Source organism: Sminthopsis crassicaudata, chromosome 1 (assembly GCF_048593235.1).
Source record: "Sminthopsis crassicaudata isolate SCR6 chromosome 1, ASM4859323v1, whole genome shotgun sequence".
NCBI classification, from domain to species: Eukaryota; Metazoa; Chordata; class Mammalia; order Dasyuromorphia; family Dasyuridae; genus Sminthopsis; species Sminthopsis crassicaudata.
In genome coordinates, this window is record NC_133617.1 from 259439208 (window position 1) to 259453429 (window position 14222).

General features: G+C 37.3%; 1 protein-coding gene across 1 annotated transcript in view; it reads left to right on the forward strand.

The window, feature by feature from the left end:
- The first annotated feature begins 2443 nt into the window (after positions 1 to 2443).
- RGS20 (regulator of G protein signaling 20) overlaps positions 2444 to 14222 on the forward strand; it is a 69268-nt gene continuing 57489 nt past the window's right edge. Inside the window, exon 1 of the mRNA XM_074278367.1 lies at positions 2444 to 2912. Coding sequence (XP_074134468.1) covers positions 2808 to 2912 — 105 coding nt within the window. The 5' untranslated portion in view covers positions 2444 to 2807. The remainder of the gene's footprint in view (positions 2913 to 14222) is intronic.

The window sequence follows — 14222 nt, forward strand, 5'->3', positions numbered from 1 at the left end:
AGACCAACAAAGAAAGCAGCAAAGAGTAATCAGAAAGGCCAATGATTTAAATATGTTTAGGGCATGCCATGGCAAAGAGAGGCCTAATTTGTTTGTGCAGGATTTTTAGTGACAGCTCCAGCTGTGAGGCAAGTTCAGTAATCAGGTCTCTTTTCTGTACAGTACCACAAAAACAAACCCCAAAACTCCAAGATTAATCTGAGGTTAATCTTTATTAACTCTAACAGGGCTACTATCATGGAAGTGTTTCCTAGATGTCTATTCCTATGGAGCCAAGTTGACCACTGCCAAAGTATCCTAAGCATACATTCAGCGGCAAGGTTGAAAAAACAACTATATGTTCCCTGATCCACAAGAACTTTGTTGTGAACATGCTTATAGAAGCACTGGAAAATTAAAAAGAACAGAAAGGATTTAAAAAAAAAAACACAATATTAGTTTTGCCCTTTCCCCCTCCTCAGTAAAAAGAACTACAGTGCTATAGGGAAAGGAAATCTTAACTGCAAGTTGGCTTAACTGTGGCTGGAACCCATAGTAATGGTATGTTTATTTTGTTGTTTTCTTTCCTCATTCCCACCTAACTCCCCTATTGCCCTCACCCTGCACAGCCGCCTCCAGACCCCTCTCCTGCCCCGAAAGCTGCCAGACTCCTTTTTAGACTGCTCTCTGGCTTCTCTTGCTTTTTCTCTCATTTTCTTCAACAACCCTCACTTCAGGCTCATAGGCGTCGTCCTGACTTTTCCCCTCTGCTTCCTGCTCTGCCAGCTGCTGCCCTCACTCGCTGCTGCCCAGTTTCTGCAGAGCCCCTTCTCTCCTGGGGGGAGGCAACATCTCCAGGTCGTTTCAGAGTCTTGCTCTGGACAGCCCTGGCTCTGCCCATCAGCAAATCTTGGGAGAGTTCGCCAAGCCCTACATGGAAAGACGCCTGGCTCGGGAAAGAGAATGGGACTACTTGGCCAACCTCATCCATCCCTGTGAGTACCGCTTTTTTCAACCACGTTCCTTTAAAATCTTACCCTATTCTCACTCCCAGAAGAAACCAACACCAACCTAAAACTGTCCAAACCAATCTCAATTTTTCAAAACCTTCATTAGTTCCCACCTCTACAGAAAGAGGAGAGAATCAACAGAAGGAACAGCAGAAATATTTGGGGAAACTAGAACTAACCATGGTCCCACTTCCTTAATAACAGTTCTTGATGGATAGAAATGTCTCCAACATCTCTATTTCTCCATGGACAGATTGGAGGCTATTTTTCCTATCTTTAGTTCCCCTCAAAAGCTGCAGGTCACCATTGCTATTTCCATGATTTGCTTTTAAAATTTCTCCTCCTCCTCTTCCTTCTTCTCTCATCTTCTCTGTCTCCTTTCCCCACCCCTAGTTTCCCTGTCGTTCTGTCACTAGGGCTCACAAGAAATGGGAGGAAATGACGTGATGTTATTCATATATCAGGTCAGTTTACAGCTTCAGAGAAATATCTAGTCCTAGTCTGACACAAAACCCCCAAGCAAACACAGCTACTGATTTCCAAGCGTAAACTCTCATCAATTAGAAGATGCCTCATTTCCTTTCCAACTCTGTTACTGCTTCCTTTCCAGGATCTGTGCTGTTTCAGCAGGTGTGGGTGGGGAAAAGAGTTTTCCTTACAACCTCAGGACCACGGGGTTGCTCCCAAACCAGATCTCTAGTTTGTCTCTAATGTGTGTCTCTCAGATGATGAGAGAAGCCTTTTCTCAATGAGATCTATGTGGGGTCTGGTTTCTGAGACACAAAAGGCAGGTAAGTGTTAGCTTTTCTTCCTGACCTTGGGTTGGGTTCAAAAGAAGAGTGGGCTCAGTTTGATAGTATGAGAAAAGAGATGGTAGTGATTAAGAGCAGGAGTGGGGGCGGCAGGACAGGGCAACGTGTTCCTGAACTGAAGAAGACAGTAGGATGTAGCCCTTTGGGCACAAGTGCGTCCTGGAATTTTTTTTATGTGTAGTTTTTAAAAAAGTCTAAACACGCATAGCCTTCGTCCTGACTCCAGTCCAACCCACACTCCACACCTCAGTAGTTCACTAACCACACTTACAATTCATAAGCATAGTCCCGCATATCCTCTCATATACACATAGGCACATACACGTATTCAAAGAAAGCTTTGTCTCACTCATCCACCCCATTCCTCTCTCACAGATGTGACTCTTCGAACTCCAGCTGTACATTGTCTGTCTTTCGAGTAAACACTTCCAGTATTTCATAATAAAAGAGCAATGGGTGAAGCATGAGTGGGGGAGGAGAAAAAGAAAAACACAAGACAACTCTAAGCACCTCAGCTCTTTTTCCTTTGGCTTGTCAAATTACAGCTGTGCTCAGCTTCCGCGGGGAAAATGATGCTGCTGTCCAGGGACTGGGTGAGGAAGGGAGCTGTCCTTTCGGAAGAGATACTTTTATTCAGTCTCACTGATGTTCACGGTTCACTTCTCTTTTACTCCAATCTAACCCACGCCTCCTCCCTGTTTTATGCAGCCCAACGTTGCCGCTGACTCTGTGTTTGCCTCCCGCTCCCCACCCCAGCAGCAGCAGCAGCAGCAAAGGCTGAAGGCAGAGCCTGGGAAGCCCAGATAGCTAGCTGGCAGGGAGTAGGATTAACTGCTGCGAGTACCTTTATTTTTGTTTGTAGTCAGAAAGGGAGGGAGTGGAAAATAAGAGTAGAGAGGTGGGGACGGAAGAAGACAACGGAGTGAGTGGCATAGCCAATGTAGTAAGAATAACTTTAACCAATATTATAATAATAATTAAAAAGAATAGAAAAGCTGGGGGACGCATGCGCATGGCTGGCGAGCCGCCGTCTCTGGGTGAGGAGCCCGCCGCTAACCCATCCGATCCAAACAAAGATTTCCATCTGTCTCCTGGTACTGATGGTGAATTTGTAAGTACCGATCGCCTCTCACCGCGGCTTCTTCGCTCCGCCACCTCCAAACTCATCTTCCTTACCTTCCCCTCCCTAAAGTTGCGGAACAAAGTGGACTCTCTGCGGGGTGGGGAAGTTCTCAGAGCTGAGGTGGAGCGGAGGCGGGGCCTGGGGGTCTCAGTTTAATTTTCTGCGCCGGGGACAAGAAGAAAGAAGGAAGCCACTTTTCTTTGCAGAATTCAGCCCCTCCCCCCCACTACAAAGGCACTTTTTTCGCCTGAAAGAGATGTACGGCGTCAAGGTGTTATTCTTTTAGTCCATTACTTTCTTCCATTCATTTTGAAGTGCTTGGTTTTGAGGTGCCTTTTTTTTTTTTAATGAGTTGAATGCTGGTAGGATGGGGGATGGGTTCCTAGATCGATTATTTGTGTGGGTCTAGCTAAAGATTGCATAATTAAACTGACTCTAGCCTGAGTGGATGACTAGGAAGGAGGTGGGATGGTGAGGGAAACTAAATAGCTTTACATTTAAAGTTTAAAATGTGTTTAAAGGACATTCCGGGAGCCCAGATTCTCGAACTTGACTGTAAATGGAGGTGGGAGACTTTAGATGCAACTATTTATTAGTAAGGAAGACCAGAACAACCCTCCCTCTCCCCCCCGAAGAATACATTATGTATCTTCTGGAGAAGATGTCCTGGAGTGGGAATGGTGGAGAAAGGGGACAGGTCGAAAAATGAGGGAAGAAGTTAGATCCTTCTGACTTCTGGTATTCCAAGGAGGGCAGAAGTAATTTATTATATTTTCAGAGAGCTTTACTTAAGTTCTCTAAAGAGTGAAAAATCTAAGAACATCAATAAACTGAGCCCTCCCAGACTGGTAGAATTGGAGAGTTCCGGCAGTCCCTCCTTGAACAAACCTGTGAATTATTATCCTTCCACACCCTCAGCTGGAAACTACAGAAGCTGGGAAAGAATTATGAGCGGAACTGGAGGAAGTTTGTAACTGTAAGGTGTAGGAGTTGCGGGGAGATGACAGCTAATGTCTCGAGACCACTGACGTGAAGAGAAGGGGAATAGGAGCTCCCACCTCCAAGGAGCAGAAGTGGCTTCATTCTCCCCTGGGAAGACTCCCCCCTTTTTCTCCGCCAGAACCTTTTGAAACAGACTAGGGAGCTCTGAGAACACCAACACTCAAGCTTTAAGATTGGGGGTGGAGGGGGTGGGGGAGGGAGACAGACAACGAGTGGGCTTCCGGAATTCAGAAGAGAAAGGAGGCTGATCCAGAGACTTCCAGGAGGAAAGAATCTTCCTCCTGGAAACCAGAGACAAGTGTGAAAGAGAGGGGGCGGCTCGCGTTCTAATATGAACCCTTTAGTTGAAAGACAGGCAGCGGGGAAGATTATGGGAAGGGGGTGGCGGGGGATGGTTGTTGAAGAGCAACCTAGATCTCCCAGCGAGAGAGTTAGCTAGGCGTGAGGCAACTAGTGCCACGGGAGTGGAGGAGATGGAGAAGTTGCTTACAGGTACAGATTTCCCTTTGGAAGAGTCGATAGGAAAACCTTCCTTATTACTTTTCATACTCAGCAAAGGGCAGAGTCCAATACTCTTTCTTCCCCTCCAGAGGTCTCTTCGTGGTGCTTACTAATTGCCCCGATTGCTTCCAGGCAGCATCAATTACTGGGCATCATGAAGATTTCTTTCCTGAGCTCATATGCATATACTCTTTCTCACCCCTCACTGATTCGTGGTCATAGGATTGATATTAGTAAATACAGAGAATCTTTGTTCCAAAACAGTTTATTTACCTAAGCATCCCTGGTGCTTGAAATGTCAAAGGTGGAGAGCTTCTTCCAGAATTCACAGCAGTACTTTCAGTTCAAAGCATTTGTATTCTATTATCCAAGTGTCCCGTTTTCATGTTGAATACCAGCTTTTTCAGTTAAAGGCTGAAGATTTTTACAGGTTCATGCACTTTTAACTGTGGACCACTAAGGTGGCAAATTGAATAGAATGCCGGACCTGGAGTGTATGGAGACTTGAGATCAAATCTTGCCTCAGACACTAGCTGAACAAATCACCTAAATCCATTTGCCTCAGTTTATTCATCTGTAAAAAATGAGCTGGAGACGGATACTCCACTATCTTTGCCAAAAAAAAAAAAAAAAAAGGGATCAGGAGAAGTGAAAACTACTGAGAATTGTAAGGGACTTTGGGAGATATTGAGCTTCTATAAAGATGAAGCCCAGAGAAGTTAAAGTATTTGACCAAGAACACACAACTATCAATTATTTGAGGCATACTTCAAGCTCCCAATCTCCCTTACTCCAAGCCCAGAATTTTACCCACTACAGCAAGGTTGTCTGCTATCCTTTCAAATCCTGGAAGTGTTGGTTGTGATAACATAGCTGATGGCTGTGACTATAAGTTGAAAGTTACTAGAGTTATCAATGACAGTTTATGATTTTTAATAAATTTTTGTTCATATCCTAGCTTATATCCCTGCACTTCTTTTAATTTATTGGATAGCACAATGGTTTTGAAATCATGCTATTGAAATAAATCAATACCATGAAAATACTATTCTCTGAAATAGAAAGAGTTCTGCAATTTCCTCAGTGTAGGAGCATTCAGATGGTTACACAGAAAGAATGTATCAGAAACAGAACCTGAACCGTCTTCCTGATTTCTATACTCATTCCAATACTTTTCTATCCAATATTTATGTTGAGAGAGAGAGAGAATATGAAGTAGATATAGTCAATATATTAGTGAAATGTATTTTAAAGATGTTTCTTAACCTGTGGGTATTATATTTATACATAGTATTCAACCTTTTTTCTTCAAATCTACTTATTTTATAATTCAAATAAAATGATGGATGGGGTGAAACTGTTCTATCTTTCTAAAAGATGTATTTATGCATTTATTATATCTCCCTCCTATTCCCTCATTGAACAACTTTTATAAGAAATAAAACCCTCATAATAAATTGAATAGTCCAGCAAAATAAATTTCTTGTCCCAAAAATTTACTTCTCAGTCTTCATTTTAAGATTGTCATTTCTTTGGTCTGAGGTGGGTGGTCATGTTTCATCTTCTGGACTCATGGTTTTCATTATATTAATTAGAGTTTTAAAGTCTTTCAAAGTTATTTTCCTCTACAGTTTCATTGTCATTGTATAAAAATTGTACTAATTCTGCCCCACTTCCTCTGTATTATTAGTTCACAGAAATTTTCCCAGTTTCCTCTGAAATTGTCCATTCATCATTTTCTAATGGTACAATAAATTCAATCATATTCATATAACATAATTTGTTTAGCCATTTCCCAAATCTCGTAGTTTCAAGTTTGGGACTAATACAAAGAGAGCTGTTATAAATGTTTCACACACACACACACACATTAATTTTTCCTTTCTCTTAGATCTCTTTGGAATACAGCCCTGGTAGTGGTATAGTCAGTCAACTAGCATTTATTAGGTACTATATGCCAGGCATTGTGCCAAATGATGGGGATTCAGAAAGGAAAGAGGTTCTTAAAGAAGTTCATAGTCTAATGGGGTGACAACATGAATACAACTACTTACAAATGATATATACAAGATAAATTGGAGACAGTTTCAGAGGAAGACTAATATTAATTAAAGAGACTAATATAAGGAAGACTCCTTATAGAAGATGGGACTTTAGCTGAAATTAGGGAACCAAGAAAGAAAAAGGAGGCGATCAGGAGGGAGAAAATTCTAAGTATTAGAGACAGTCAGTGAAAATCCTTGGAACTGGAAGATGAAGTGTCTTATTTGAAGAATAGCAAAAAGGCCATTGTTATTGCATTGCAGAGTACTGGGAATATAGGGTATAAGAATACTTGAAAAGTAGGAGGGGGCCAAATAATGAAAGGTTTTAAAAGCCAAACAGAGGCTTTTACATTTGATCCTGGAGGCAATAGAAAGTTTTTGGAATTTATTGAATGAAGATAGGTATAAGTAGGTGTAAATTTGACAGCTAGTAGAGGGTGAATTGGAGTGAGGAGACTGGAGGCATGAAGCCCAATCAACAGACAGTTACTCCGTGTTGAGATAGTGTCAGTGTCATTGAAGACTAGTATGTATACACACATGCACACACATACATACACAAAAGCTGTTTCTGGAGATACAAATGACAGGTCATAAGATTGGACATAGGGAAGCAAGTGAGAATGAGGCTGGGAGCTTGGTGACTGGGAGACTGGGGTTATCCTTAATAGAGACAGTGAAATTGGGAAAAGGGGAAATTTGGGGGGGAAGGCCAGTATGGGACATGTTGAGTTTAAGATGTTGACAGGACATATGGTACAAGATGTCTAATAAGTAGGTGGAGATATGAGAGGGGAAATCAAAAGATGGGTCAAAGGGTATGCATAATTTAGTAGTTCCAAGGGCAAAGTTCCAAATTGCTTTCTGGAATGGCTTCATTAATTCACAGCTCCACCAAGAGAGCACTGTTGTGCCTGTTTTCTCACAGTACTTCTAATATTTATAATTTTCCTCTTTTATCATCTTTGCAAATCTAATAGAATTGAATTACTTTAATATACATTTCTCTCATTTGTAGTGATTTAGAGAATTTTTTCACATGATTGTTGATACACTGGATTCCTTCTTTTGAAAACGGTTCATATCATCTGACAATTTAACTACTGCAGAATAATTTTTAGCATTATCAATATTTGAAATATATATATAGAAAATGATTGCATATTAAATTAAGCATAGTGAAAATTTTCATAAATTTTCTAAAAATCTATAAAATTTTAGTGGATACTTGTAGATACTATACTAAGCAATGTAAGATTTAAATAAATATAAGAACTGTAGTTTTTGGTCAAACATATTTGACAACAATATTCCCTCAAAGATGAATTAATAAAAACTTCAAAATATTGGAGGTTAAGTCTCCAAATACAGGATTTAATACATTATACAGTTTATTGATTATTGTGTATTCCTGAATTTTTTTCAATTAATTTCAGGTTATTCTGAACAAATTGTCTTCTGAAATAAAGTAAAAATCTTAGAGAAAAGGATGTGTTTCTTCCACTTCAGTTTTTCATTCTAAATCATTTCATATAGAATGCATTTCTTCAGAATTAGAAATCTTATTTAGAGTGCTTTGAAGTTAAGTCAAATTATATTAGTTTATCTTATTCATGTAACTTCCAGAAAGAAATTGGTTATTCTCTCCTTATATAGAAATATAGGAAGTCACCAATCTTTTCATCTGAAGAGAATCTACTCCATGTGCTGGAGGTCTTCCTCTAGGTGTTTTTACTTCATACTTTTATGGGTATCTGTGGTTATCTCTATAGGTGTCTGGGTATCTCTACAGTTGTCAGTTGACACACAGTTGTTTGTCTACTATTCGTTACTCTTCTCACATTTCTGACTCATGTCTTTTTATAATCATACATTTCCTTAGGGATATTCTTTATACCATGTTTTTCAAATAGGTCATTGATTTAAAAAAAAAAAGTTATATCATTAGAAATGTATACATAGAAAATGCATTCTGATCCTTGACATATTACATATAAATTTCCTTCATTTAGATACTGCTATAACCTATGTTCCAGTACCTCAGACTCTAGATTTATCTAGACTAAGTTCAATCTGGGAGGAAGGGAGGAAGTCTCAAAATCTCTGGCTCATGCTCCTGAGTTCCTTAGAATTTAGATTACTTTGACGCCATCTAGAAATTTCCTTGAGAAAAATTAAACTGTCACTCAAGCCCAGGTCTCTACACATTTAGATAAACGAGTCCCTCAGCTCTTACACAAGCAAGCGTGCGCGCTCTCTCTCTCTCTCTCTCTCTCTCTCTCTCTCTCTCTCTCTCTCTCTCTCTCTCTCTCTCTCTCTCTCTCTCTCTCTCTCTCCTCTCTCTCTGCTTCTCTCTCTCTCTCTCTCTCTCTCTCTCTCTCTCTCTGTGTTTTTCTCTTTCTCTCTCTCTTTTTCCCTTTCTCTTTCTCTTCCTCTTTCTCCCTCACTTCCTCTCTCTTATTTAACTCCATCAAGGAGATGCTGTCTTCTCTGTGGAGTTTCCATATAGAGTATAAGGAGGTCTTTAGGCTTGTAGATGCACTGTCTAGTTACTGTATTATCTGTTTAATTTAAAGAATTTTTTTTTTTTTTGCTTAATGGAGAGCATCAGCCCTGGAGTCAGGAGGACCTGAGCTCAAATTGTTCTCAAACACTTATTAGCAAATCACTTAAGTCTGATTGCCTGGGAGAGAGGGGAGGAAAGAAATCTATAAGCTAAAATGTCTTTGTATCCTTAGCACCTACCAAAGTGCCTGGTATTTAGAGGGTACTTGATGTTTTTGATTGATTAGTTGGTTGGATGGTTTGGACTCATTAAATAAAATATCCTTAATATCAAAATCACATCTTAGAGCTGGAAAGACCCTTAGAAATCATTTATTCAACCTCTCTTAATTTTAACACATTAGGAAACTGAGGCTAAAATAGGATAAGTCCCTGAACAGTATCACAGAATAGTAGAGGCAAGTTTGGAATTTTTATCTCTTGTCTCCCACACCAGGCCTGCTTATACTACATCATATTGAAGATTTTCTTACAAGTCTCATATTTAAAGTAACTTGGAAAATTTATGATAATGTACAAGAAGAAAACACAATCATTTGGTGTTTTTTAAAAGTAAAAATGATTACACCGATGCTTTTTTCTACCATGAAAAAAAAGACTACACTTTAAACCAATTTGGACTTCTGTATTACTTGAGTTTACTATGATCCATTGCATTGCTAAAAGTAAAGATTCAAAGACTTGCCTAAGCTTATAGAGTATATAGGGACAAATCAGGATTACAATATAAAATTCATTCTCCACAATCTCAACTATCCAGTTTGTTACTTATTTCATACATTGATGGAAGTCAATAATTAATCCCCTGCAGTTACAATATGACATAGTAATTTCAAACTGAAATTCATTTTGATTCTTTCTTAAATTATAGAATACAAACAAGCTCTTGTAGAAAGAAGTTTTATAGCCACTTAGAAGGGGATGTTATTATCCTGGATCTCTGTGGACTAGAGAAGGTGATAAGAACATAGTTCTATTATGTTACTCTCCCATATCTAATTAAATGAATGAAAATATTATTTTCTACTGTATCCACATAGAGAATGCCAACTTCTATGACAAGTTGGTCCAAAAACTTTAAAGAGTATCTCTAATGTGAATATTTTAAAAATAAAATTGCAAAATTTTTCAATTTTCTAGCATTGCAAAGTTATACCTTCTAGGAAAAATGTTTTCAAAGAATTCAAAGAAGTCAAGGTTATTTGTCCAGTGGATGAAATGGCTGTTACCCATCGGTTTGAATTTCAAGGACATCTCTACCACATATCCTTGGATAGATTCACAGACTAAATCAAGGAACATGGCTTGCTACTTCACTCCTCAGTGCAGCCCAGTAAATGAGGCTTTTAAAATGTTATGGAAAAAAAAGTCAGATCCCAATATGATCAGTGTGAATCATTGTCCAAAGGGGAATGTTGTGAATTGGTACCCAAAGCACTAAGAAGTGAGTCATGATCTGAACTAGTATTCAAACAAGTACAATGTCAATCAGCTCCTAACACAGTTTTGTATGAGTCAGAGTTTAACATTCAGTACAATATGTGTGTGAGTCATTGACTAATTTGGCACCATGCAAATCTGTACCCAGTAAGTTGCATTGTGCTATTAAAGAATATAGACAACACTGTGTTGTGAGTCAGTTCATAGTACAGTTGAATGGGATTTTGGAGGCCATTCACAACAAAGTGGGATATGATTGAATGCTTAATAAGATATAACTATGATTAGGAATGTATGGAACAGATACATTTATCTCCAATATACGTGATCATTTTCTTAGTTATTTGCACAAAGATTAATTTTTAAAATATAATTAATGTGAGCATTTCTTCAAAAATGATATTTTTGCATGTGATCACCAAAGACAATTGAGTATTTTTTGGATCTGAGATGCTTACTTTTTAATTAACAATTAATTTCACTTAAGATTTGAAAATACTTTTTCAATACCAGTTGTAATCACATAAACTAAAGCTTCTTAAGCTGTGGCTTAACCCCATATGAGATTGTGTAACTGAATGTGAGGATTATGAAATTATGATTTATTATCAATAAATGTTTGATTTGTATGCCTATTTTATATACTTACATACCTAGGGCTGAGTAAAAATTTATTGAGCAAAAAGAGGTTATGAGTGAAAAAAGTTTAAGAAATTCTAATATAGACTAGGAGTTCTTAGCCTTTTATGTGTGTGTGTGTGGTGAACTCCTTTAGAAATCTAGTAAATTTCAGAATCCAATTCTTACTGTGCAACAAGAAATTTGGTTTTACACACATATATTGTATCTAGGTTATACTGTAACACATTTAATATGTATGGGATTGCCTGTCATCTAAGGGAAGGGGTGGAGGGAGGGAGGGGAAAATTTGGAAAAATGAATACAAGGGATAATGTTGTTAAGAAAAAAAAATTACCCATGTATATGTACTGTCAAAAGAATTATAAAAATTAATAACAAAAAAAAGAAATCTGGTAAAGCTTAGGAAATCCTTCTTGAAATAATGATTTTAAGTTTTTGGAGAAAATGCTATAAGTTTCAGTTAGAGGTTAATGAAAATAAAGATAAAATTTTTTGCTCATCTAATGGGAATCCCAACTTGCAATTGTAGGGTAAACAATTCCAATTTAGACAAGAGTTTTGTTCAGAATTATAGTGAGTTTGAGGTGGCTGCAACGTAAGCATCATCTCAGCTGTGGAGGAAAAAAAATAATCCCTTCTTTCTTGCTCCTCTTTGTACTGTTGCCTTTTCATCTGAACTTGTGACTGATTAAAATGAAAATTTGCCCTCCTTGAAGATGCATTTTGAGATATTAAACAACCAAGAATGTGTATTATTTTCCTGCAATGAAGTTGATAAAACCAAACATTTCTAAGAGGATACAGTAGTGTTTGCAAAGAAGTTTTGTCTTCATTACCTTTGTTATCTACTGTCAGGGTATACATATATAATAGACCCATGCAGAATCAATCTATTCATTGATAGGAGGGACAAGTGATTATCTCCTTAATTGTGTAAATCTATCTAGAGAGGCATTCAAGAAAATTCTTCCATAGCTTACTTTTGCTAATGGATCCTCAAGTTGGGCAAAATTAGGAAATCAATAGTTTTGAAGCTTAAGGCAAGATTCTTAACTTGTACAAAAAGTAGACGTGGTAATTTATGGAATAAAAAGAGTACTCTGCATGGTTTCCTCTTAAGATACTTGCATATTGTTCTCTTCTTTGCTTACTCATGATATCTAGTTCCAGAACTGTGGACAGACATTTCTACCACAAGGACTAAGACTATATGTCTTAGCAGAATTTGGATTTTTTTGAATATGATTTACATGATTAATTTAAACATAATTAATTGTGATTATGATATAAAAGGTTTGTATCTTGTTATCCTTAATACTTTAAATTTTTTTTCCAAATGTTTCCTTTAACAAAATCATGTTTTAATCCCTATGAACAACTAGCTTTAACTCTAAGTTCTAGAAGATCATAAACATGGAGACTCAACTTTTCCTTTTGCTCTCAAGTTTAGGCTCTCCTAGCTCATGTGCATAGAGCAATTCCTCCTGCAAGATTTGTGCCAGGAAGGCATTTGCTGAGATATTAATTCAGATTGAAAGCTTAAATATAATCACCTTTTGGCAGCATTAGTTTGAACTAGATATTCTTGAAAAGACAACTTCTTCCAACTTCTTTGATAAATGTGTAGCAATTTGTCAAGAGAAGGCAGTTATGTAACATCCTATAATATGTCACATTTTCATTAGGGTTAAATTTACAATGAAAGAAATAACTTGCTTTCAGCCTCTTTAAATTATTTATTTGTCTAGCCTTTCTTTGGTACCAAGTACAAAATATATTAGAATTCTTTAACCAGATTATCTTAAATTTGGATTTGGGGGAAAGGTATGAGGAATATTCAGGGTTTGAGTGACTAACAATTTCTTAAAGACTAGATTAAAATAAAGAACTGGTATAGAACATACAAATATCATGAATATCAATAAAATTATTTATTTGCCTACACAAATATAACTTATTACATCCCTTTCTTTTTATCAAATGATCAAAACCATAAACTTATTTTTTTAAAAAAAACTTAAATATCTATTACTTGGAAAATACTTTTATTTAGTAAATATCATAACTGTCCTGAGAACTCCCAGAACTAGATGTGACTTTTTAGTTCATTTGCTAAAGGGCAAAAATAATCCTTCAATTTCAAATAAATTGAATTTAAGAGATATCTTGCTGCCCTTTCACATTGTACCAAATTCCATAAAAATTGAGCTTCAACATTCAAGGAAGCATTTGGGTACAATGAAGAGAGCACTGGCATTGAAATCAGAAATCCTGTCTGTCATTTACTAATTGTGTAATCTTGGCCAAATCAATTAAGTCTATGTGCTTTATATTCTGCTGTAAAAAAAAAAAAAAAAAAAAAAAAAAAAAAAAAAAAGGTTTTGGACTAGACCTTTAGAGTCCTTCTCAACCCTACATGCATGATCCCATGCCTTAAATTGGTGACTTTTCCCCCATTTCTATATCTAACATGTCCAGTGTCCATCACAGAATTACATCTTATTAAATATCCAAAGTCTTACATACAGTTCAAGACTGTTAGGTGATGCAATAGATAGGGCACCGGGCCTAAAGTCAGGAAGACTCCTCTGATTTTAGCTTCAGATTCTTATTAGCTGTGTGATCCTGGAGAACCACTTAACTATATTTGACTCAATTTCCTCATATGTAAAATGAATTGGAGAAGAAAATGACAAACTATTCCAAATAAAATCAAGGAAATCCTAAATGGAGTCACAAAGAGTCAGATACAATTGAACAGCAAGAAATTAAAAAAAAAAAACAACACAACAGTTTAAAATAAGGATCACCATTTTAAGTTCTCTGGTTTTTTCATTTTTAGAATTGCATATTTGATATGTATAATTTTTAATAACTACAGAAAAAAAGGAAAACATCAAAAAAGGCCTCAGTTCCATCAAGCACTTTATTTACACTGATGAAGGCCAAAACCATGACGATTTTTAGAGTCACAAATACACTTCAAATAACAACAGCAAAAACAGAAACCAGAAGGAGAAAATACAACACTAACCAGACCTGTGAAGATCTGCCCTGGGAGCACTAATGGCAGCTTGAGACATGATAGAACACTCTGGGGTTT